General features: G+C 42.6%; 1 protein-coding gene across 1 annotated transcript; it reads right to left on the bottom strand.

Annotated features, from left to right (window-relative positions):
* Nucleotides 1–208: 208 nt before the first annotated feature.
* On the bottom strand, nucleotides 209–27,296 carry LOC128330912 (vomeronasal type-2 receptor 26-like; the record flags this gene model as incomplete). The annotated part of the gene is made up of 5 exons (XM_053264277.1): nucleotides 27,196–27,296; nucleotides 13,468–13,759; nucleotides 8,922–9,149; nucleotides 8,362–8,488; nucleotides 209–1,089 (listed from the first exon to the last, which is right to left on the bottom strand). Coding segments are annotated over exons 1-5 (1,629 nt in total), but the record flags the coding sequence as incomplete, so codon positions are not given.
* Between the last annotated feature and the right edge of the window lie 46 nt (nucleotides 27,297–27,342).

The raw sequence follows: 27,342 nt of genomic DNA, 5'->3' as shown, positions 1-27,342 counted from the left end.
GGCTCATTGTTCGAGCAGCTCTTCCACAGTTCCCCCCATTGTCCCGATATCACCTACGCTTAGTCACCGATACCACCCATGTTGACTGTATTCTCTAATCTACGCCTTCCTTCACTACTAATATGGGAATATAATGATGAGAGACATGGTGCCGAAGAACAAGAAAAGGCAGAAAGAGTCCAGTGTCTCAATATTGTTTCCTTACTAGTTGCTCTCTGGTGTTCAGATCAGGTCTAAGAATAATAATGTAGCATTTGGGGAGGAAGATACAACTCAACAGTCCACCACTAGAGGCCATGATGGAGAAGACCTCCACTGCCACCATGTATTTCCCCTTGGTGCTCAAGTAGCTTGGGACAAAAGTAATCCAAACAGTGCAGAAGACCAGCATGCTGAAGGTGATCAGCTTGGCTTCATTAAAGCTATCTGGTAACTTTCTAGCATGGAAGGCCACAGTGAAGCTGATGATGGCCAGAAAACCCATGTAGCCCAGGATGATGTAGAACATGGTGTTTGAGCCTTCATTGCATTGCACAATGATCTCACTGATCTGAGAGTGCATGTCAAACTCTGGGAAAGGGGGAGTGTTTGCCAGCCACACAGCACAGATGCCAATTTGAATAAGTGAACAGAGAATGATGACTGATACTGCCAGCCTCTTCCCTATCCATCTCCTCATCCTGTTTCCCGGCTTGGTGGCCAGGAAGGCCAGAACAACAGTGATGGTTTTGGCCAACACAGAAGAAAGAGCAACAGTAAAGGTGATGCCAAACACGGTTTGTCTGAGGAGGCAGAACACCTTCCTAGGCTGACCAATGAATAGGAAGGAGCAGAGAAAGCAAAGCAGCAGAGATAAGAGTAGCGTACAGGTAATGCTCCAGTTATTGGCTTTCACAATGGGAGTTTTGCGGAGCTGAACAAAGATCCCAATCACAGCAAAGGTGATCAGGGAAAACAAAAGAGCAAAAGAAATCAAAACCGCTCCCAATGGTTCTCCATAGGATAAATAGGTCATCGTTTTTGCGATGCATTGATCCTGTTTCTCATTTGGACATTGATCTTCTGGGCACATCTCACACTGGTCTGCATCTGAAATACATCAACAAAGTCTTTGTTTTGCCAAGGAACGAATCTGTTGACTGGTTTGTTAATGTTGTTAACGTTTCCTCCCTCTCATGTCATATGTTGATAGATTTTATGCTGCTCTTACTTTTGCTGTTTTTATAGTTTTTAATTTAATGATTTATTAGATTTTATCTGTGTTCTACACTAGGGGTGTGCATTTCGGATTTTCTGTGTTTCAATTTGGACCCAAATCAAAACATCTCTGTTTCATTTGGGATCCAAATCAGACCCATCCAAATCACCCCAGATTCGCTTCGAATCTGAATTATTCAAAATCTGAATCTGAATCATTTAGGATCCAAAAACTGGTCCAGGAGCCAAAAGAGCAGGGTGGTGTGGTAGCGCCTAATGGTTGGAGGCTACCACCCAAAAAGGAATTGGGCAAAGGGCTGATTTTTGGTGATCTTTTGAAGTTCATGCATCTTTAAGGTTTTCCTCTTCATGTCAGGAGGAAAGGTTTGGCTCCGGGAAGAATGTGGTTGGTGGTAGTGCCTAGTGGTGGCAAGGAAGCTACCAGAAGTATTTCAAAGGAATTGGGCAAAGGGTGATTTTTAAGTGATTTTTGAAGTTTACACATCTTTAAGGTTTTTCTCATAGGGAATAATGGAGGTTTCAGGAGCCCCATAACTGCACTTGGGGGGCACTGGTGTGGCCCAGAGCGAGTGGCGGTGTAGTGCACAGAGGGTACCAACCACCCCCATGGGTTGCTAACCTATGGGGTACTGGGTTTTGTTGTTTCTGAGATGTTCTGAGTGTAGATTGTCTGGTAGCAAATGTGAGTGGATTCATGGTTTGTCATTAAAAATCTCAAACAGCAAAGTTTTGCCCCCCTTCCACCTCTGCAAGTCGAAAGAGTGATGACGACAATGACAAAAATGATGGCACACAATTTTTTGGTGCATTTCTTTGACATTGCCTTCGTTGACTATGGGGCAGCTATCCTGGTAGTGGTGGGGAATAGAAGAAGAAATGTTGGCAGGTCAGCAGGCTGTTCCAGAGGAAGGGTAGTCAGAAATTTAATACCTGTCTCCCCTTCAGGCTGTCTCTCCAGCTCTTTGACCTTAGGGAGCATTGCCAACAAGCCATATAGCCTTACCTTGTTCCTCTGCCAGGTCAGTCCAAAACAAGCCAGAGCTCATACGAGATTTGATTATGGATAAAGGATCCCACCTAGTATGTATTACTGAGACTTAGTTGTGGGAGGCTAGTGGTCCAGTCTGGTTCCAGCTTAACCTCCAGGATATTCTGTAGTGGAGCAGGTGAGGGGACGTGGGTGGGGAGGTAGCGTGGCTGTGTTCTATAAGGATAGCATCTCCCTTACCAGGGTCCCTGTTAGGGTATCAGACCATATGGAATGTGTGTACTTAAGTTTGGGGACCAGGGATAGATTGGGACTTTTTTTGTTGTACCGATCACCCTGCTGCCCAGCGGAATCTCTTACTGAGCTCACGGACTTGGTCGTGGAAACCGCGTTGGAGTCTCCCAGACTCTTGGTGCTGGGGGACTGCAATGTTCATTTCGGGACCAATCTGTCCAGGGCAGCTCAGGAATTCATAGCGGCCATGACAACTATGGGCCTGTCCCAAGTGGTCTCTGGACCGACGCATATTGCAGGTCACATGCTTGATTTGGTCTTTTACTCTGATCATGGGGGTATTCCATGGATGTGGACACATGTGATTTCCCCATTGTCATAGACAGACCACCATCTGGTTAAGGTTGGACTTACAAGCAGTTCCCACCTCTGCAGGGGCAAGGGGCCTATTAGAATGGTCCACCTGAAGAGGTTATTGGATACAGTAGGATTCCAAGAAGCCTTGGCTGAATTCAATGTTGCTTTGCTGGTGCTCCTGTTGACACCCTGGTTGAGAATTGGAACAACTTGCTCACCAGGGCAGTAGACACGATTGCTCCCAAGCGTCCTCTCTGATCCGCTTCAAAATTGGCCCCTTGGTATATGGAAGATCTATGGGGGCTGAAGTGGCAAGGCTGGCAACTGGAGTGCAAGTGGAGAAAGACTCGGCTCGAAGATTGAGATATACAGATTGAGATATAGAGCACATCTAAAGATTTATGCTCCGGCAATACGTCCGGCAAAGAAGCGATTCTTTTCTGCCCATATTGCCCTGCGAGTTCACGTCCAGTGGAGTTGTTCAGGGTTGTGAGGGGACTAGTATTCCCCTCCCTTGAACCAGAATTTGGAATCATCAATTACCCCTGCAATGTGTTTAAATAGTTTTCCCCACATAAAATCTCTCAGATTCAGGCCGACATAGATGGAGACTCCACAATTAATTTGATGCCTGCACTGGAGGTGCCCAACAACTCCTTATGTGATTTGACTGGATCGGTTTCAGTTTGTAACTCCTGAGGAGGTGGACAAGCTGCTTGGAGCATTGAGGCCTACCACTTGTTCTCTTGACCCTTGTCCAACATGGCTTGTTCTATCTAGCAAGGGGGCTGTTGTAGACAGCCTGGTGTAAATCATAAATGCTTCTCTGAGGGAGGGCAGGATGCCTCCTTGTCTTAAGAACACTTCTTACACTTACACTTCTTCTAAAGAAACCTGCATTAGATCCCTCAGAGTTGAGCAATTATAGGCCTGTTTCCAGCCTCCCATTGCCGTGAAAGGTAATTGAGAAGGTGGTGGCCTCAACTCTAGTCGGTCTTGGAGGAAACTGATTATATAGACTCAAGGGTTGGCTATGTGGTGGAGACTGCCTTGGTCAGCCTGATGGATGATGTCCAATTGGGAATTGACAGAGGAAGTGTGACCTTTTGGTCCTTTTGGATCTCTCGGAGGCTTTCAATACTATCAACCGTAGTATTCTTCTGGAATGTCTGAGGGGGTTGGGGGTGGGAGGCACTCTTTTACAGAGGTTCTGCTCCTACCTCTCGGACAGATTCCAGATGGTGTCAATTGGAGACTGTTGCTCTTCAAACTCTGAGCATAAGTATGGTTCCCCTCAAGGCTCCATACTTAATGTTTTTTAACATCTACATGAAAACGCTGGGAGAGATCATCAGGGGATTTGGAGTTCGGTGTTACCAGTATACTTTTGACACGCAGATCTAGTTCTCCATGTCAACTTCTTCAGGAGCTGGCATATCCTCCCTAAATGCCTGCCTGGAAGCAGTAATGGGCTGGATGAGGGAGAATAAACTGCAGCTGAATCCAAATAAGGCAGAGGTACTTATTGTGCGGGGTCAGAACAATAAGGGTGGCCAGGGGTGCTTTCTATCAGCTCCGGCCGATACGCCAGCTGCTCCTGTTTCTCGAGATCAATGACCTCAAAACAGTGATGGAGGTACACTGGCTGCCAATAGGTTTCTGGACAAAATACAAAGTGCTAATTATAACTTATAAAGCCCTAAACGGCTTAGGCCCTGTTTATCTAAGATAGCGTCTTCTTCACTACGAGCCTCACCGCCCATTGAGGTCATCCTAGGAGGTCCTTCTTCAGTTACCGCCAACTTATTTGGTGGCTACACAGAGGCGGGCCTTCTCGACTGCTGCCCCAAGAGTGTGGTATGTGCTCCCTGCTGAGATACGATTCTCCCCATCTCTGGTAATATTTTTAAAAAGCACCTCAAAACCCATGTTTTCACCAAGCTTTCTCAGCTTTTAAATTTTTTTAGGTTTTAATCTCTGGTTTATTTTTCAATTGTTAAATTGTTTTAAGTTTTTTGTATATGTTTTTAACTTGTTTTATATTATTGTGAACTGCACAGAGATGACAGTTAGAGGTAGTGTAAAAGTTTAAATAAATAAATAAATAAATAAATAAATAAATAAATTTCTGCACTGGATCAGAGCCTGTGGCACCAGCACATCATGATGCAAGCAATCTTTGAATAAAAACTCTGATGATGCTACAACTCACAATATGACCCAATCCACTTTTTCATTGCAAACAAGAAGTCCACACAGAGAGACAGAACCTTCTGCCATAAAGCAAAGTATCAGATAATAAACATTAAAGAGGCAAGTGGTTTGGAAAGCAAAGCATATCACAAAACAGAAATGCATGAACAACAGCAACTCATAATCATCATCACATCACATCAGGGCATCAGCATTATATATATCATATTAATATTATCACATTAACATTCATCATTTTCATTTCAGCATCAACTCAAAATATTCAACGAAAGAAAAGAGGAGGCAACATTGTCAATAATAATAGTTGCTAGTAGGAGGAGATGGATGGATAAAAAGAGCAGAGATACAATGTCCCAACAGCAGAGACACAATGTGGTATAGCCAGCCGGACAAGAAGATACAAAATAATGGCTGAGAGAATCGGTTTAATATACTGCTACTGCTCTATAAAATGGGGGGATGGATTGGTTTATTTAAAACACACACACACAGAGAGACTCATAGGCAGCGCCTAGGCCCAGAGTGGTGCGTGTGTGTACAGTATGTGTGTGTTAAAATAAACTCACCACTAAGTCTTCTCTTCTCCAAAATGTTGGGCTGCTACTTCTGTTGGTCTGCTGGTCTCTCTCTCTCCTGCTCCTTCTTAAGTCTTTAGATGGGGCATCCACAAAAGGCTCAAAAATCTGGAAGATCTGGGGCTGGTGGTGGTGGCTGCTTGTGCAGGCAGAGAGCATTCTTCTCTCAGTACAGGTCAAAACAACTATGTGATGGCCAAAAAAGGTTGAATTATCAAATTCTCTTTTTCACAGATACAAAAGGGAAAAAAGCAGGAGAGAATCCAGCCAAGGTCCCAGGATGGCTCAGGTAGCAGGCTGTTTGTGTCAGCAAGGCAGAAGGAATAAAAGATGGAATCATCTTCTTTTTCTCAATTAAAAAATTGCTGGAGAAAAAAAGGCAGCAATGGCAGCAATGCTGAAGAATGGTTGGAGGCCATGGTGGATGTGTGATGGCAAGGCTGAGCAATCAGGCAAAAGAACTCTCTCCCCACATGAGGCAGCAGAAAGGAAGAAATGGCTGCTGGCCCTTTAATACCCCCCTGAAAACACCTCCAAAAATCCACCCCCACACTTGCCCCCTCCTTCATCTCCCCTTGGCCAATGGGAGATTAGTTTGGATCCTGCAGAGCCAAATATGGGCATTCCGTTGCAGATCGGAACTTTGCATTGAAGTCAATGGAAGGCTGAAAGGTGGGAAATTCAAGCACATTTCAGAACTCAAAATGGAGGAGGAAGGAGAAGCACTATCTCGGTCACAAAATGGAGGACCAAAACTTACAAAAATTTTGGAGCCGACCCAGGGGCGATTTGTTTCGGCTCTAAAACATTTTGGGATGGTGATTGGGTGTTTCATTTTGGTGCCGAAACACCCAAAAAGTTTCGCACATCCCTATTCTACACTGCCTTGAAGTGTTTAACAGGAGGCAATATGAAAATTAAAAACAAACAAGCAATAAATATAATCTCTTTGACCATTTTTAGGAGCCAAACACTTGCTGTTCCTCATTTGCAGGAACTGTGCCATTTGTAGGCATCTTTTCTGCTTGTTTTATTTTGTTTATATTGGCTGAAATGTTGAGTTGCTAAAAGCCAGTACTACCTATGAAGGGTAATACAGCACCAGCACCCATGAGAGGGAGATCAATTTTTGATGATCTCTCCTTCCCTCTGAAGTGTTCTGCGCCAGTCTAAACAATGTCCCTGATAGCTACATAACCCTCAGGGACATATTTTCAACTGGCAAATAATGCTTCTGGGGGGAAGTAGCAATCATCCAAATTCACTGTCCCCAAGTTAGTAGCAGTGTTCCCTTCATTGACCCCTTCAGCAGCATCAGTGCATCTCACCTAGCACCAGCTTTTTCTAATGGGAACATCGGCCATTGCAGCTTATTGTTTTAACTTTCAAAGAATCCAGGATGTTCTTCTGCAAAGGCCAGCACCTGAAAAGTTAAACTAAAGGATTGCTCATCATAAATGCCATAGTTTCTATCCTGCACAGACTTTTTCTAGATTTTGGAATGGTTACAGATTCTGGCTTCACATAAAAAGCCTACATATGCTGAGAATTTAGTTGTAAGAAAACAAAATGCTTCTTTTCCATGCAAGGGTGCTAATACCTGAAGATTAAGTCCTAGATGATGCTGCAGAAGGCAGATTGCTGCTCCTGGAGAAGGAGTAGGGAAAGTTTTCCAAGTGAAAAGATTTGCCAGACAAAATAAAACCCTCAGATCTTGGCACTAGTACTTGAGTTCAACAGACGTATGTTGAGGAATTCTGTCATATATATATATTTGCATTTTATGTTTATTAGTTTTCTACATATCAGTGTGACTTCCGGTTCATCTTTCAACACAGTTATACTATAACATCCATGTTTGCTCTCATGTGAATATTTTCTACATATTTATATATCTAGTTATTACGTCCTAATCCTTGCTTTCATCACCATAGTAATCTAATAGTTTCATTACTATAACAAATCCCCCAACTGTTATCTTTACATTTCAACTCCCCTTAATAAATCCAAATTCACATTGTTTTTTATATACCGCAAAAAGGGTTTCCAATCTTCTACAAAGTTTTCTATATGACTATCTCTTACTAATACAGTAAGTTTTGCCATTTCTGCATATTCATATGCCTTCCTCAACCATTCTTCTCTTGCTGGAATTTCCACAGATCTCCATTTCTGCCAAGAACCATTCTAGCTGTCGTCGTAAGATATAGGAATAAATTTCTATTCCCCCCCCCCGCCCCAAGATTTCTTCATTGATTATACCCAACAGAAAGGATTCAGGTCTCTTATGAAATATACATTTCAAAATATTTTAAAGTTCATAATAAATCATATGCCAAAACCTCTTTACCTCTCTGCAGGACCACCACATGTGATAAAAAGACACCTCACTATCTTTACATCTCCAGCACTTATTAGATACATTTTTATACTTTAAAGCTAGTTTCTTAGGTGTTAAATACCATCTGTACATCATTTTTATTAAATTTTCTTTTAAATGATAACATGCTATAAATTTAAGATCTTTCTTCCATAGCTTCTCCCAGGCCTCTAAGTTAATATTCTGACCTACATTTTGTGCCCATTTTACCATTGTTGATTTTACCACTTCATCTCTCATTTCTTCACATAATAACAAATTGTACATTTTGGTAATTAGTTTCACATCACTTTCACATAATTCTATTTCAGATTTAGAAATTCAGTCATATATTTGATGTAGAAAAGGAGAATTTTAAACATTTGGATTTGGTTACACAATATACATATTTTTACCGATCTGTGTTGAAATCCTCCCCGCAGGACACTGAGCACAATCATAGCAACAAACTTGTCTTCCCTGCTGGGCAATCCTGCTGGATCCAGGATGGCAGCTCTCAACACACCGGGAACGGGGCTGCATCTAACAGGAGCAAGAAGGAAGAATGTTCCGATTTCCCCCACCCCTTCTATTATTCTCAAAACCAAATAATCCACATATGAAGAGTATGGAATAGGGGTCTACTCTCTGAACCAGGCAAAAGCCAAGGTGGGTCTGACTGCAGGCAGACAAAAAGAGGTCAGAGGCATCAAACATGGTCAAGGCAAATCTGGGGTTAGGCTGATTATTTCCTCTGTCTGGGGGGGGAAGTCACCTAGACCCTACTGCTGGAGTCTGAGACTCCTGGAGCATTGCCCAGAGGAGAGAAGCAGAGCATTCCCCATCAGGGCACTCCATTCCTTTCAGCCCATTTCTCCCTCCCAACACTCTTCACTCCTGATATTGGAGCTGGGTTGTGAGAAAACCCCTTAAAGTCAGGGAAACTAGCAAGGTGAGGCGGGACAGGTCTCCATACCTCTTTAAACTTGTGGTTCCATACAGTAGCACTTGCATTCATGGTGAACCTTTTTCCTTCACGAGCCAGGGGATCCATCCTTCCAGTTTGGACTTTCTGGAAGGTGTCATTGGGGAATGTGACCAAGTTGATGATATCGTATCCAGTTGGCAGGCTCCCTTCCTCATCAAAAAAGATTTCTTCCCCAGCACTATTATTGAAATGGATATTGCTCAGAAAAGCATGAAGCTAATTGGGAGGAGAAAAAGTTCACACCCTGGGTCAAATTGTGGAAAATTGCATTAAGATTATCACTTTAACCACAAATCCCTTGATCACCAACTGGAAGATGTCACTGAGAAGAAATACTATATACCTTTCAGGAATATACCTTTAAGCATGTTTATATTGGTAGCAAGCCACGGGAAGCAACAGCAATTCCTGTTGACGAATAGTACAGGATCTTACGGCAAAGAATACTCACATATAAATTGATATACAAAGCAAGTTTGGGATAATTATTACAAAGGGAAAGACTTTTGGAAAAAGTGACATCCATTTAACTTATTCTGGAATGGGAATCAGCCATATTAAAACATCAAACAATACTGAATATTGAATAAACAATTACAAGATGCTTGATATAAGGTTTGCTTCCTGAAATTTATTTTTGTTGAAAAGCATAATAATTGTGTCAACCCTTAAAAGGGCAATTTGATTTGATTTCCAACTGAATTTTTCAAATTCAGATTCAAATCTCCAATTAGCCATGAAGTTCATGGGTGATTCTGGGTGTTTCTTCTCTCTCAGCCTAAGCTACCTCACACTGCTTCAGCAGTGCTTTGTTAGTCAGGGTGTCAGGAACTGCATGCCACAATCAGACATCATAGCATTTAGCACTTACATTTATATACCGCTCTATAGCCAAAGCTCTCTAAGCGGTTTACAATGATTTAGCATATTGCCCCCAACATTCTGGGTACTCATTTTACCGACCTCGGAAGGATGGAAGGCTGAGTCAACATTATATCACAGAACTGCAAGTATGAGTTATGAACTAATACAATGAGAAGTGAAATGCAAACAAGGAGGAGGAAACACATACAGGCTGTAATAAAAGACTCTTTCCCCTGTTTTTCTCCATTTCCTTCTGTTTAGTTTTCGGTGAATGCATAGAATGGAGAGCATGTGCTACAGCATAAACAGCATTGTAGATGTTATAGCTCTGCCCAGACATGCCCATTTCAAGCACAGATTCAGGGAGGCTCCCCAGTTTCTCCTCCCCAGTACAGTTGTCTTGATTTGGAACATATAAGCCATGCTTTGGGAGTGAACAGAGAAATGCAAACATCCAGAACTGATGGATGAAATATATCATAGACTGGTATGGATTTATGCTCTGCAGGAAGTCCTGAAATCCTGGAACTACTTTTGTGTGAAGTGTGAATGACAAAGAACCATTGAAGGATTTCCCTGTGAATTTATCCCATGAAGAAAGAGTTGTGCAATCCCACTGAGCAGTTATGAGCCACACTCTCTGCAATGGAAGCTTAAGATGAAATTCGTAGGATTCTAAGATTATTCGTAAACCCTCCATAGAATGACTATCCCCATAGACAAGAACCACATTCAGCTTTGCTTCCTTCCAGACAGCAGAAGCTATTTCCACCAGCATTTTTTCAGTGTGTGTATTTGATGTGTGACTTGTTACTTTTGGAATGGATTGTGCCAAAGCAATACAAATATTGCTCTGGAGAAGTCTTGGTCTCATATTTTGAAGAAATGTTTCTCCACTGTCATCATCTGATGTGAGCAGACCGATCCAATTCCACTTGAAAAGCTTCAGCAGAAAAATAATCCCGATATATTGAAGGTCTTCACTTGGAACCATCCGGAAGAAAAAAGGGAACCGGGTTTGATCACTTAGCACAGGGTCAAAAGATCCATAACTCAGCTAAAAGGGGGGAAATTGTTTTTTGTTTTTTAAAAACAGTATTACAAGGACATCCCTTTGTTCTTGATCAAAGTATTACTTCTTCAATTCACTAAATTTCAGCTTCCATCAAATATTTCAGATAAGACAATACTACTATTTTGAGTAGGAACTACTGGTACCATTGAGTCTTATACTGGGATAGGATTCTAAACAGGATGAAGAAAGATTAAAGACTATTCCTACGTGAAAGTGAAAGCTGGGGCAAGGTTGAAACACAGTTTGAAAGAAAATGTTTTCAGGGGAGTTGTGGCCGTAATATTAAAAGAAAATGACAATAATAATGTATTGAAAACAAGAAATTGCACAGCGGACTGAGTAATTATTCCTTAATTTTTTGAGAAAACACTCTAAGGACTTGGAAGGGGATGAAAACCTTTCTATTCAAGAACATAAGAACAGCCTTGCTGTTTCACACAGTGGCCTACCAGATGCCTCTGAGAAGCCAACTGGCAAGAGGTAAGGGCATGCCATTTTTTTTGTTCTATATTTGCCACATCCCATAGCAGAGAATTCCATAGATTAATTTTCTGCTCTGTGAAAAATGACTTCCTTTAGTTGGTCCTATTTTACCTGGCCTTCAGACCCATGCGATTTGTTAGAGAGGGAGAAAGATTTCTCTCTGTCCACTCTCTCTTCTCCATGCATAATTTTATAAACGTCCATCATGTCTCCCCATAGCCACCCCTTTTCCAAACTAAAAAGCCCCAGACACTGTAGACTTAACTTATAAGAAAGGTGCACCATGCCCCTGATCATCTTTGTTGCACTCTTCTTCACCTTCCCCAGTTCCTAATTATCAAATTGCCCACTACTAGGAGGCCCCCAATCCCCGGAGGAGTATCCTATGTGTGAGAGGATTTGGGAGCATTACCCAAGGAAGGTGTCCCTTCTAAGAGAGCAGTCCTCACTTCTTCAGACTGATGCCCTGCATCCCTAAGATCTTCATCCCCGCTAACTGGGCAAAGAGGCACCTTTCACTGTGGTGATTCTCTTTATTTAGCAGGGGGAGAGTAACTGGTCCTATCCACCCCCAGCACAGTACGTCCAGTGACTGTTGCTGGTTTCTATCTCATATATTTTTTTAGAATGTGAGCCCTTTGGAGACAGGGAGCCATCTTATTCATTTATTTATTATTTCTCTGTGTAAACTGCCCTGAGCCATTTTTGGAAGTGCGGTATAGAAATTGAATTAATCATCATCATCATCATCATCATCATCATCATCATCATCATCATCTATGAGAGTACAGGAGCTGTCAGCATGGGAATAGGATGCCTCTATCACATCTTGGCTTCAAGAGAATGCACTTGTTACCTGAGAGCCAGGAGCTCTTTGCACTGAACGCACACCCACAACTTCTGTACCTCAGACAGATAGTAACACTCTGGGAGGCACCCCCTCTTCAGCTGGCATTCTTGCTTCATAACTGGTTTTATTGGTTATTTAGAATTTAGAATATAGTGGCTGAATTTGCATATAACAAACTGTGGTTTGGAACTGTGGTTCCAAGTCCTCAGGTGGAACTGTCCAGGTGGTGGTCCTCATTACAAACCAAAAGTTCAAATCACTCTCAGGGGAGGAAAACCTCAACTTCATTTTCTGTTTAAACTGAGGTTGTCCACTTTCAGACATACAGTTTTTGAAACTGCAGGTCACTTCACCTCCGGTTTCATGTTCTGTGTGAATGCAGACATAGAGATTGTTTCCTTCACAGATTGGTCTAAGCTGCAATCATAATCTAATTAAAGGTATCAAGCGCTTGCTCCAGGAAAGTTACAAAAGTGGGGCAGTACTCACTTTTTCATGCTTGATGTCTTGTTTCTGATAAAGGGAGACCACTTCTGGGCCCACATGCAACTTCCCTACTAAACCCCTCACAAAACTCATTTGATGTCTGTTACCAAACTCCTGCTCACAGATCTCCAAAAAGAAAAACTGCCCTTGTCTCAGCATTGTCTTCTCAAGGGTGGCTTCCAAAAAGAGCCACCTTCAGAGCATAGCGGTAGCTAATCCCCACCCATTTTCTCTCTAGGCACAACTGAAACTGAAATTGAAACTGCCCTGTCAAAAATGAACCCCTAGCCAGCCAACAACAACAAATATTTATATACCACTTCTCAGCAAAAGGATCCAGAGTGGTTTACATAGAAAAATAATAAATAAATAAGATGAATCCCTGTCCCTGAAGGGCTCACAATCTAAAAAGAAATATAGACATCAGCAACAGTCATTGGAGGTACCGTGCTGCGGTTGGATCGGGCCAGTTACCCTCCCCCTGCTAAATAAAGAGAATCACCACAACAAAAAGGTGCCTCTTTGCACAATTAGTAGGGGTATAGCCAGAAATTAAACCCAATAAAAAACTAGCCTAACAAACATACCTTGTCCTTTCCCCCTTGTTGGTTGGTTTGCTTGCCCTCTTGCTTTCTTCTTTAGGAACGAAAACAAACATTTTCCTCCTCCAGACAAGGAAGCCTTGTCTTCTCAAAAGCTGCTTCCAAACTGAGCTACCTCAGGAACATAGCCATTTCTGAATGACTACAGCTACTCTTCTGTAGGAACAGACATACCTGTGGGATCTTGTAGGTATTGAAGACACTGGCCATCTGTATGGAATTTGGGGAGGTGAGCCCACCAATGGCAAGGACTAGCTGCTGCTTCCCGTCACAGTTGTAATTCAAGGGATTCCCCTGCCCTGTGAAGAGGAACTGCAGAGTGTTCCAAACGGCTCTCAGTGGATTGAAAGCATTGTCATAGATTTCGAATCCCAGTGTGATATTGGGTAAGAGATGGTCATTCCTGTTGATCTCTTGAATTGCAAAGATGAAGGCAAGAACATGCTGGTAATTTTTAGGCATTAAACTGCAATGAGATTTTAATGTAGTTTTACATGCATAGATCAGCAAAACAAGTTTATTGCGTTTATATATATTCTGCTTGCAAGTATGGAAGACAACATATAATAGTTTGATTGTGTTTTTGATAGTTTTAACATTTTAAATTTTAATGGTTGAAATGTTTTAATCTTTTTATTGGTTGTTTTTCTTGTTTTGTTGTAAACCACCCAGAGACTTGCATTTTGGGCAGAATACAAATGTGTTAAAGAAACAAACATAGTTGAATGACTTTAAGCCCAACTGTATATTTTTTCTGACATACAGATATGCAGCCAGTACATCTTTCCCCATTGTTGATATGCAGCCATTGGGAGAAAGCTCCCCTGCATGAATTTCTAGGGACATAGGAAAATGCTCTAATCCGAGTCAGACTATTGCTCAGTGGTGTCTACACTGACTGGTGATGGCTATCCAAATTTTCAGGATGTCGTCTTTCCCAGCCCGACCTGGAGGTGGCATAGATTGAACCTGGGACCCATTGCATGCAAAAAAGATGCTCTACCAGTGATCTATACTCCACTATCGCCATCTGTCATACAGCTGTATGACAAAGGAGGTCTTAGAGATGCTGCTGCCCTCCATAAAGAAAAGGGGGCATCCTCTCCATTTGGACAATATGAGGGTCAGTTCCTAAGACCATAGGTTAATGTGAAAGATGTAGCAATATCGATCAATATTCCTGCTGAGAATATTTGTATTGGTGTGTCTGATTTTCCTTTCAGAGGTTTTGACTCTATTAGAGCTTCGAAGACAATGTCTAATCAGGGGTGGCAGGAGTAGAGCCATGCACTGGAAAGAACTATTGGGGAGGAATAAAGTGGGTATTATCCACTGCCTGTCCAGATGCAAACCCTCACCCCTCCACCATACACCAGCATAGTAACCGCTTGGCAGGGGAGAGAGGGAGCATTATGACGGACCTGAATGAAGTCCTCTCTGTCCCCTGTTCCCTGCATACCTATGACATTAGCACAAACGCTATCTCCAGAGCACGGACAACCACAAGGGTTTTGCCCAAACATCGGGGCCTGTTGCTGACATACAGAGCAAGGATGTGGCAGTGCAGCAAGAAAGGCATCTAACAGAACTGCCTAACTAACTGCACATGCTCAGCAGGGAAGCAGCAATTTTCTGCACATTCCCCTTCCCCCAAAAGCCCTCTCTTCAGGTGTTCCACCTGAAAATATGTCCCTGAGGGCTGTGCAGATTTTCAGGTGGCCCAGAGGGATTCCAGGGGAGGGTAAGGGTCTCATAAATTGGTGCTTCCCTATTGCAGCAGTCTCTTTAGCTTCTCTCCCCCTGCACCTCTGCACCCTTGTTCTGTATTCCTGCCAGTTTCTTTTTCCAGGCAATGTTGAGCTATACTGTGCTGCTAAATGTCCTTTTGCTAAAGAATGATTGTCCTACTTCTAACTAAAATAGAGAAAAACTATTTAAAACTGCAAATTTGAAAATACTACTTCTGACCAACTGTCAAATGGATCTGCTTCCTTAGAGTGTTTTGACTTTTGATGGTTGGGTTAGCAATCTAGAACCCTAGAAATAGTCTTGGTTCACGTACATATGAATACACGTGAATAAACCCCCATGGAAATCATTGTGCTTGGTGTGATATATGGACATGCAAGCATATCATGTTGCCTTATACTGAGTCAAGCTGTTGGTCTAGCTAGGTCACTATTCTTTATTGGGACTGGCAGGGAATCTGGTTTCAGACAGAGGAGTTTCCCAGCCCTGCGTGGAGATGCCAGAGATCAAACTGAGGAGATTTGGAATGCAAATGATTAAAGATCAGACTGTGCTATTAGATTTGCTAAGGTCCATTCACACACCACTGCTAGATGCTGCAGCCTCCATGCAAGGCATATCAGAAGCTGCTATTGATAATGAATCTCCACTAGAATAATTTAAACCACATAGGCATACATTAGCTCAGCCCTACCTAAAAGACCCAATACAGCCATTAAAACAAAAGACGCACTACTCACTACCCTGCTGTGGAATTGTCTGGTAATACTGTAAAGTTGAATGGAAGCACATCACCCTGTAAGACGGATCCAAATTCCCCAATGGTAATGTCTTCTCTGGAACTTGTCTTGGAATTGTGCTGAATTTTGCACAGATATCTTTGCCTGCTGTTCTGCCTGCTGAAAATAGCAGGCAGATATAGGAGGAACGGTAGTAACCAAAGCATTCTGAGCTCCTGCAAAGTTTGAATCTCACCCCAGCTGCACACTTGCTTTGTCAGCTAGAGAAGACTACCCATAAAGAACTTTACCAACACAGAAATTCCATTTGACAGAGCCTTGTCTGTTTCATATAAATGTCTTCTGAGTTTTAGGGCACACACGGTCATTTTAAAATCCTTCTGCACTGAGTGAATGTAGCCTAGTATGAGCTACTGAGTTATAATTAACCAATCGTATCATTAAATGACCTCTATCTAGCCATGGGGCTTCCACAAGAAGCATAACTGAATAATAGTGATTTTGATAATTACAGGGTGGATTGACACTTTCCCTGCTGTCCTCTGGTCCCTATACAATCCAAGAAAACATTTTTTATTCCCTCCTAACCAATATTTGTTCTTTAGCAAGCAATAACATGATTCACTTAACACTTCGGGGACCCAAGTGCCTGTTGGTCATTGGGCCTTGAGTTGAGTGCGAGGAAAACTAAACATGCAGTAAGGGGCTTCTGGTAAATGCATCCAAAAGATTTATGTATTTTATTTTTATATATTTCATTGATTTTATATCCAGTGGGTACAGATCGCCAATGTGTCCTACATAGCCAATGTGACTAACTTCTAAAATGTCAGAAAGAACGTTCCCCTTCTTCCACTTCCATAGGTTATCCTATCATTCATCAGCAATGTCTTCCCTCAAAATGGCCCAGGCAGGGATGACCAAGTATTAGATGTCAATCCCCAAGAAAGAAAATAAACAATTGAATGAAAATGTTTCTAGGCTGCACTGCAAAGATGTGGTATATAAATGGATTCATGGTCAGGAAAAAATCTACCCAAGTTTGTAAAAATAAAATAATAATTTCAGGATTCAGACATAGTGCAGAACCTTTGTTCATGTTCAGTAACCTTGCTGTCTTTGATCATCTGGACCTGTGTTATGGCAGAAACCACGGTTACAAGACGCGGGGCCTAGGGCTGCTACTGTAATGTCTATCCCTCTGTGGTAGACATGGAACTAATAACAAAACAAAGGGACAAAACAAGGTTTCAGTGAAGAAATTCAAATTTATTAAAAGAGAATGAAAGTAAATTAGTGAAACAAATACATTACATGGCAGAATTAGTGTGATAAAATATCCCATAGTGGTGCACCGGATATTCAGAGAAGGTCGGGAAGGATGAGATTTGGGGAATGGCAGATTCCAAGGAGGCTTTGCTTCTGGCTTAGTGTAGACAGAGAGGGGAGAGAAAGAGGGTTGTGCAAACCAGCTCAGACTGAGCCAGGCCAGTTTGGGTGGCCCGAGGACTATCCAGACCGGTCCTCAAAAGGGGGGTGGGGTGGGTGCAAGTCCAAGTTAGAATTGGGACCACCCCCCCCCCCATTTCATGGAACTGGCTGGCAGGCTGGTACGGCGAGGGATATACTTGTAACTGGGAATCCAGCTTTGATTCCCCTTTACAAATACAGGGGATCTCCTAGCCTAAAAAGGCTTTCCTGTTAAAACTTTAAAGCGCACGTGTGGGGAGGGGAACTCTGAGTTGGTGAGTCGAGCCACCCGGGCTCAGACTGGCCCACAGGGCAACAGGGAATATTCCCGGTGTGCCACACCCTGCGGGGTGCCCCTGTGCCCCAATTCCCACCTTTAATTACCCATTCTGCTCAAAACCCAGTGCCCTCCCCACAAACATTCCCCCGCCCTCTCAGTGCCCGCAGTCCGGCCTGCCACCCCCGCCATTCCCATCTCTTTGTGCTGCCAAAACCCTGGAAGGCTGTTCCTTGGCCCCCTGGAATAGACACACGAGGACATGTCTGAATGAGCTGCAGCTGTGTTTCCACGGAGACAGGTGGATTTACTCCATAGTGGTGAACCAGACGTTCAGAGTACGACAAGGCTGTATACTTTCTCCCTTTTTATTCAATTTTTATGCTGAACATATACTGAGAGAAGCCAGATTGGAAGAAGATGATCATGATTTTAAAGTTGGAGGAAGAAACATCAATAACCTGCACTATGCTGATGACACCATTCTGATAGCTGAGAATGCAGATGATCTGCAAGCTCTAGAAATGAAAGTCAAGGAGCACAGTGAAAAAATGGGACTATGACTAAATGTAAAGAAAACTCAACTGATGACAACGGGCACAGCAACCAGCTGGGTGGGGGGAGGGGAACTCTGAGTTGGTGAGTCGAGCCTCCCCCCCTGCATTCCCAACCCTTTGGGCCGCAAAAACCCTGGAAGGCTGTTCCTTGGCCACCTCACCATTGCCGGATTAACCTAGTAGCAAAAGTATAAAATGCTACAGGCCCCACATTTTCGAGGGCCCTGTATTTGAGAGAACGGCGGGTCAGTTCACTAGTGACTCTATCATCATCGCCCTTTGGCACCTGGGAATTGTAGTTCTTCTGCCGCTAACTGGAAGTGAAGCATTTTCCATGGAAGCTCTTGGAGGAAAGAAACTCCAAATACCACAAGCCCTGCGATGTGGCTCAGTTTTCATCTTTTTGTTTGTGATTGACTGTGGGCAGAGAGGGCGGGGAGATAAAACAATTCAGGCGCCTGCGCATAGCTGAGTCGTATCTCTCTGTGCTGCTCTGCTCAGTCTGCTGAGTGCCAGCCTGCACTTTCACGCAGGGACGCTGGGCTTCCCTTTCTTCTCCCTTCACACGGTGTCTTGTCTTTTCTGCTTGCAAAATCCCCCCACCGTTAGGAGAGTGAGTTGGTGCCATTGTGCATTTTTGCACGTGTGTGAGAGAGGGAGCTATTTAGGGACACATATCCCCCCCTGCATTCCCACGTGCCTTTCTGCTTGTAATCTACTGGTGCCGCCTTCTCTTTCTGGAGTATCACACTCAGCAAGGGGTTAGTGTGTGTATGTAGAAGAGAGAAAGGGATCTCTCGCTCCCCAATTCACACGTACTTACCTAGAGCACTGCCTAAACCCACAGGTGACGTTCCTTGAAGCCTCTCCTGTGAAACCCACCAATCTTTAAGGAAGCCGGTTGGTTCTCTTGTTTGACCTCTGAAGGAAGGAGCATGGCCATTTCCCCCCTCACAGTTGTTCTGTAAGCAGATCCTGGAAAGAGACCTTTGAGGATTGTTCTCATGACTAGTGGGGTGTGGAAAGAGGGATCTGGGTCTCAAAGGTGGCCGCCTTATTTTTCAAACAACGGAAATGGCCTCTGACCTGTATCTGTGTTTCGTTGGTTCGCAGGTACTGTCTGCTGGTCCTGGACCATAGTAATTTCATTCAGTTCACTCTCTGGCATGTATTGTGTGAATCAGATGGTTTAGATGGAGGTTGTCCTCTCCCCCTGCTCCACCTGCCCCACTTGCCTGCCTTTTCATCAATGGTTTTTGCTTTTCCTCCTTAGTCATGACTTCAGGACCAGAGTTTTTAGCATGACCTGTCTGTGTGGGTTTATGTTTCCAAATCTGAAGTAGGAAGGTAAACCCTTTTACCTGATACAACAGTGATCCCTCCTTTCAACCTCCCCAACCCACCCCATTCTTCAATGCACACCTTGCTGCATGATTTATTGGCTTGCAAAATGCCTATCATTATGATGGGAGGAATATGCAGAAGCATTGTGTGTATGTGTGTGTGTGTTGGGAGGGGGGGGTACATCTCCATGCATGCACAAATACTATATTCCCCTCCAGAAGCTGGGTCAAAGGTGGAGGGCACTGCTGTCATCCTTTCAAAGATTAACCCCCTTTCCTCCCCCACTGCCGTCGTAGAGCTGAGAATGAACAGCAGCCATTCATGTGTGCTCAACACTTGTGAAATCTGTGGCCAGTGAAGATGATTGCTGATCTGTATGCATGCATGTTTGTTCACATTTCTGCACTCCAAGCACGTATTGCAATATTTGCAATTGATACTCGACACTTCTGGGAGGCCTGGTCTCCATCGGTGTTCTCTCTAATTTTTTTTCATCTATGTGTGTCGAATGAGTTTTGTTCTGAGTGACAGTTTCAAGGCAGTGTGTGGGCACCATGTGCATTCAGAGTGGGGCCTTCCTGATTCAACCTGTGCAGGAGCTACAATTAACTGAGCTTACATCAAAAACCGTGTGAGCACATTCACACGCGTACACCATCGAGGGACCCCTGGTCTCCATGTTGACTGCGCCCCGCTGCACTCGGCAGCAATGAATACTTCCACCCTTAGGTAGCCATTCTGCTCAAAACCAGGCTCTCTCCCCACATACTTTCCACTGCCCTCTCAGTGCCCCCAGTCCAGCCCTGGTAGCAATTCTTAACATTGCCTTGGCTTATGTTTTAAAATTTATGTGCATTTTAAAAATTTGGGGCCCCTTTATGACATATGTTACAGTCCCCACACTAGCTTAATCTGGCCCTGCTCCCACCCCAAATTGGCCTCCAGCCAAACACCATTATTCAGTCTACCTACCCATTGGCATTGTTGGAAGTAAGACAAAAAGAGAGTTTTTTAAGGTTCAGAGGTATTCCAGAAAAAGCTGGCCAAGACATCAAAAAATTACTTGGGGAGGAGCTTGCATCACTTTTGGGAATTACAGCTGAAGAGATGGAGCCACAGATTGAGGTAGCTTTTTGTTTAAATTTGGATTTTGCTACAAGGAATAAATAAATTAAAGACTGTTTGGTGCAATTTAGTTCAAAATCAATTAATGAGTGAATTGTTCAGGCTCATTTTGCTACAGCTCTTACTATTGAAACCCAGCAGATAAAGTTTTTGAAAGAAATACCAGCCAGAATTCTAAGAAAACCTAAGGATTACAAATTTTTGAAAGATGCTTTGAATGCCAATGGAATACGTTTTAGGTGGGAAATACCGGAGGGAGTTTCCTTTTTTTATAAGGGCAAGAAGAATAGATTCACTGAGCTCCTCAAGGCGCAAGAATTCTGGCGGAAATACAAAAAAAACTTATCTTCTGAGCATCCAGCTCCCTCAACACATAACTCAAATTAGACCAGATGGATTACAAATTAAGAGACTATAGGAGTCTTTCTTGGAACATTAATGGGTTAAACACAAAAGCAAAAAGAAATAGAGTCTTTCATTTTCTTAAGAAACAAAATTTGGACATTGTGTGTTTACTGGAGACACATATTAGAAAACAAGATAGAAAAATTTTGGTCAACAAGGCTCTAGGACAAGAATTTGTTTCCTTAGATAAGGAAAAAAAAAAGAGGGGTAGTATTTTATGTCAAACAACAATTTGAACCTAAATTGATTTTCAAAGATGATGAAGGTAGGCTACTAGCATTGGAAATTTTAATCTCTGGAATTAAAACGGTGATAATTGGAATCTATGCCCCTAATGAAAAGAAAGTTGAATTTTGTAACTATTTGGATCAAAAGATGGCTGAGTTATCGAATGTCAATTTGATTATAATGGGAGACTTTAATGGTGTTGTTTCTACATCTATGGACAGAAAATCTGATAGATCGGAAAAGAATTTACAAGGTAAACTTCCTAAAGCATTCTTTGATTTAGCAGAACACATGGATCTTTATGATTTGTGGAGAATTAAAAATTTAAATGCAAAAGAATATACTTATTTTTCTGAAAGATATCAATGACATTCAAGGATAGATATGGTTTGGACATCTAAAGCTATTACACCATGTATGAAAAGAATGGATATTTTACCCAGGGCTTTTTCAGATCATAATCCAATTTGTTTTACATGGAAGAAGAAAGGAACGACTTCATTTCACTGGAGATTGAATGAGTACCTCTTGAAAAAAACAGATGTTGTGGAGAAAGCCAAAAAGAAGTTAAAGGACTATTTTGAATTGAATTTAAATCAAGGAATGGACAATAAAATAATCTGGGATGCAAGCACAGCAGTTATGAGAGGTTTTTTCATACAGCAAAATGCATATTTTAAAAAGCATAGAGGATTGAAAAAAGAGACATTATTGATGCAGATCTCCAAAAAGGAAAGAGAATTATTATGGGCCAAAGATAAGAAGATGGTTACTCAAGCTATCAAAATGTTACAACAACTTTCTATGTTAGTAGCAAATGAATTTGAACGGAATTTGAAGTATGCTAAGCAAAGGGTATTTGAGTTCGCAAATAAGCCAGGCAAGTTGTTAGCTTGGAAAATTAGATCCGAGAGAAAAAAATTATATATCTAAAATACTTACAAAAAACGGGCTCTCTTATGATGGAAAGGGACTAAGAGCTGAATTTTTAAAATATTATTCAGAATTATATAAAGATAAGATAGTTGAAGACAAAAAAATCGAGCAGTTTCTTAGAACCAAAAATATTCCAAAACTTTCTAAGGAACATATAGAAATTAAGAATGCTCCGATAAAAATCATGGAAATAATAGAAGCAATAAATCAAAGTAAGTCCAACAAGGCCCCAGGACCTGATGGATTGTCAGCTTTGTATTACAAGTCATTCAAAGATCAAATTTTACAGCCTTTTCAATGGACTATGAATGATATCTTACAAAAAGGGATTATGCCTGGAGTATTATGAAAAACATAATGACAAACAGATGGCGATGATTTTTTTGGATGCAGAGAAAGCCTTCGATAATGTTTCGTGGCAATTTATGTGGAGACTATTAGATGTAATGGGTGTTGGCAACAACTTTATTAGGGCAATTAAGACCATTTATTCAGAGCAATATGCTAAGATTATTGTAAATGGGGAATTATCAGACAATTGTGAAATACAAAAAGGGACCAGACAAGGATGTCCACTTTCCCCATTGCTTTTCATATTGGTCCTAGAAGTGCTTTGTAGAAGTATTAGAGAAGATGATAAAATATATGGCCCCCAAATTGGGAAACAAAACTACAAGTTGAGAGCCTTTGCGGACGATGTTGTGTTTTTTCTAGAAAATCCAATGGACAAGATTGGAAGACTCTTGGAAAAAATACAACAATTTGGCCAGCTGGCTGGATTTTATATAAACAAGGCCAAAACTAAGGTTCTGACAAAAAAATATGGATCAGAACTCCAAGGATAGATTCTCTGAAATAAGTGAGTTGAAAGTGGAGAAGAAAATTAAATACTTGGGGGTCTGGTTAACAAACAATAATTCTTTGTTGTTTACAAATAATTATGTTAAAATATGGAATACAGTGAAAATTGATTTACAAAGATGGTCTAAAATGAATTTGTCTTGAATGGGAAGAATTTCAGTGGTGAAAATGAATGTCTTGCTTAAAATGTTATTTCTCTTTCAGACTATTCCTATAATCAATACTTTAACTTGTTTCAAGCAATGGCAGAAGGATATAATTAAGTTTGTTTGGGAAGGGAAAAGACCAAGAATTAATTTTAAGAATTTAACAGATGCAAAGGAAAGAGGTGGTCTTACCTTACCGGACTTAAGGTTGTATTTCGATGCTGTTTGTTTGACGTGGCTAAAATAATGGATAACATTAAGAAACCCTAGAATACTTGACTGGGAAGGATTTGATAGAAGGTTTGGATGGCATGCATATCTGTGGTATGAAAAAAGTAAAATACATAAAGATTTTTTGAACCATTATGTGAGAAGGTGTTTAATGAGGGTGTGGTTAAAATATAAAAAATGGTTGGAACCTAAAACTCCGTTATGGGTATCTCCGACTGAAGCTTTATCACGTAAAGAAGTAAATATGCAATTGCATTGGGGTACCTATAGGGATTTGCTATATTTTCAGGACAAGGACTGTAAGTTAAAAAGTTTAACTGAAGTACAAAATTTGGTCAGAGATTGGTTTCAATACCATCAGTTGAAAGAGTTACATAAGAAGGATTTTGAAGTTGGATTTGAAGATCAGACATCGAACTTTGAGAAGGACTTATGTGAAAATGATGAAAAATTAGTTTCTAAAATGTATAAACTTTTACTTCTGGAGGAGACAAGAGAAGAAGTGGTTAAAACAACAATGATAAAATGGGCTCAAGATGTGGGGTGTAACATAGAAATGGCAGCCTGGGAAAAATTATGGAAAAATGATTTAAAATTTACTGCATGTAATACTTTAAAAGAAAATTATTATAAAATGATGTATAGATGGTATTTGACACCAAAAAAACTGACATTAATGTATAAAAATGTTTCAAACAAATGTTGGAAGTGTGGACATTCTGAAGGTACTTTTTTCATATGTGGTGGACCTGTGAGAAGGCTAAGGCCTATTGGGATATGATATATAATGAGTTAAAGAAAATATTTAAAATGACATTTCCTAAGAAGCCAGAATCCTTCCTGCTGGGAATAACACAAGGTGTAATTTCTACAACTAATTTAACATTTTTTATGTACGCTTCTACGGCAGCTAGAATAATATATGCACAGAAATGGAAGAGTAATGAACTGCCTTGAAAAGAAGATTGGCTGATAAAATTTTTGGAATATGCGGAGATGGCAAAACTTACAACATTGATGAGAGACCAAAACTTAGAATGTTTTAAAGAAGATTGGAAACCATTTTTGTTGTATTTAAAGAACTATTTTCCTACCATGGACCTTACAGCAGGGTTTGAAATTTAGTAAAAATTGCAGGTTGGGTAGACTAACTGTGTTTGTAAGGGTTTAAATTTATGTTTTGAATTATTATTATAGCAAGGGTAAATTTTATAGCTGATGATTCACGAAGAGATGTGTGCGGGAAGTCCACTTTTGTTTATTTGTTAATGATAATATTACTATTGTTAAAATCAATAAAGATTGAATTTGGGGGGGAAAACAACCTGCACTCTCCTGCCAAGTGAACGGTTCCTTCAGTGCCAACCTATGACTGAAAGCCAAAGGACTCAGTAAGAAGTAGGCAAAAAAAGGCCATGCCTAGTGCCAATCTGGTGCGACCCAAAAATTTCCTACTTGGCCCCCACAGGCTACCGGCTATCCTTCACTGAGTACAGGGTGTTAGGTGGGTGCCAAGCTGTGGAGCAACTGAACGGAACAGAGGCAGCCGGGACCCAATCGCCCCACCTCTTTCCCTCATTGGCCGATCCCTGCCAGGTGGAGGGGGAGGCAAGATGGTGCCCGTGGCTGCCTCATGTGCCAGGGGCACAACCCTGCCTCATTGTACTGGCCCCAAGCCTCCGCCACTCTCCGCTGATGCACTCACCCCCCACCTCCATGATGCTGCTGGCGATGGCCCTTCTCGTCAGTCCTGTCCCAGCCCCTCCACATGGCCACTATGGAGAGAGCTACGCCAGTGATCCTCGCTGGTGCCAAGCTGCGGAGCCACTGAACGGAATGGAGGCAGCCGGGACGAAATTGGGCCGCCTCCTTGCCTAATTGGCCGATCCCTGTCACGTGGAGGGGAGCATGATGGTGCCCGTGACTGCCTCATGTAATGGGGGCACAACCCAGAACCCCACCTCATTGTGCTGGCACGGCGGCAGAGACTGGCAAAATTAGAACCAATACCATAGCAGAGGAATCATCCAGAAACCAAACCAAAACTTATTTCCTCTGTCTCTTGCGGTACATTTTCAAAGCAAAGATAATTTGAAAATGAGGGACAGCTACAGACATAATTGTGTGGACACTAATAAGGACAAGAAAGATGGAATGGAATGTTGAACAAAGAAGGGGAAATAATCAGGAACTGTGTGACATTTTTATGTGCAAGTAGCCAGAGCTTGACGTCACCCACACTTTAGCATCCAGGGTGATGGCTTTGTTTGAAACAGTATCTTTATTTTGCATGACCACTAATACAGGAGGAATAGTAGGAAATAGTAGGAAATAGTAGAAAACTCATCAAAAATAACCAAAGAGTCCAATGCCACAATTCATTTTCCGTACTAGTTGCTCTCTAGTGTCCAGATCAGATCTAAGAATAATAATGTAGCATTTGGGGAGGAAGATGCAACTCAACAGTCCACCACTAGGGACCAAGATGAAGAAGACCTCCATAGCCACCATGTATCTCCTCTTGGTGCTCAAGTAGATTTGGACAAAGGACATCCAAATACTGCAGAAGACCAGCATGCTGAAGGTGATCAGCTTGTCTTCATTAAATTGTTTTAATGTTGTTTTTAGAATATTGTTTTAAAAATTTTAAATTGTTGTGGTTAAAATTTCTTGTTTTTGTTTTTAACTAATGTTTTACATTTGTTTTTATCTTGTTGTAAACTGCCCAGACACGTAAGTTTTGGGTGGTATAAAGCAGAGGCCTATCGGGGGGAAACGGCGCCCAGGGCAAGCTCTGGCCGGCCCTGAAATGGTGCCCCCCCCGCCGGCCCCCACATACCTGTGAGGGCGCAGCGCCGCTCCCCAGGCAACAAATTGCGGCGGCGGGTCGTCCGGCGATTCGGCGGTGGCGGGTCACCTAGCGATTCGGCGGCGGGCGTGCAGCGCGGCGATGTGGCGGTGGTGTGGGCGGTGGCGGCGGCGGGTCGCCCGCCGAGTGTGGCGGTGGCTGGCTGCGGTGAGGGCCGCTGTAGCGCGGCCTGAGGATCGCCCGCCGAGGAGGAGTTCAATCAGAGCTGAGGAGGAGTTCAATCAGGAGGAGTTCAATCAGGGGAGGAGTTCAATCAGAGCGGCGCCAGAAGGCAGGCTCGGCGCCACTCTGATTGAACTCCTCCCCTGATTGAACTCCTCCTGATTGAACTCCTCCTCGGCTCTGATTGAACTCCTTCTCCATGCTCTGATTGAACTCCTCCTCGGCGGGCGATCCGCCGCCGCTCAGGCCTCGCTACAGCGGCCCTCGCTGCAGCCAGCCACCGCCGCACTCGGCGGGGGAACCGCCGCCGCCACCGCCCACACCACTGCTCATCACCACCGCCACATCGTCACACGCCTGGCCCCGCTGCCACTTGGGGCGATCCAGGGGGGTGGCGGGGGGGAGGCCACATTTTGGTGCCCCCATGTGACCCGCTGGGGTGGCTCCCGGGGCACATGCCCCCCTGCCCCCCTATAGTTACACCACTGGTATAAAGATATGTTAAATAAATGACTGAGTGACTGACTGACTTAATAAATAAATCCATCAGTAACATTCTAGCAAGGAAGGCCAAAGTGAAGCTGATGATTGCCAGAAAGCCCATGTAACAGACCTTCAGAACCTTCATTGCATTGCAACATGATCTGGATGAATGTAGAATGCATTTCAAACAAATGTGCTTCATTGGATGCCAACACACTGTGTTAGTCTGGATGTCAGCCATTCTTTTTTCACCGAACCTTAAGTATAAGCCTGTCTACAGTTATCTCCCTTCTTTGAGAACTATTAGTCTGTGGCTCACATTGTAGGCTGGCTGACAACCAGTGCTGCATTCTGGACACATGGTGCTGCATTGCTGCTGTGTCCTTCAAAGCAGTGCCAGAGCTGTGCAATATGGCTCATTGTTCAAGCAGCTCTTCCACAGTCCCCACCATTGTCCCGATATCAC

This window comes from Hemicordylus capensis, chromosome 6 (genome assembly GCF_027244095.1).
Source record: "Hemicordylus capensis ecotype Gifberg chromosome 6, rHemCap1.1.pri, whole genome shotgun sequence".
NCBI classification, from domain to species: Eukaryota; Metazoa; Chordata; class Lepidosauria; order Squamata; family Cordylidae; genus Hemicordylus; species Hemicordylus capensis.
The sequence above is the reverse complement of the archived record's forward strand: the minus strand, read 5'-3'. Positions and strand labels throughout refer to the sequence as shown.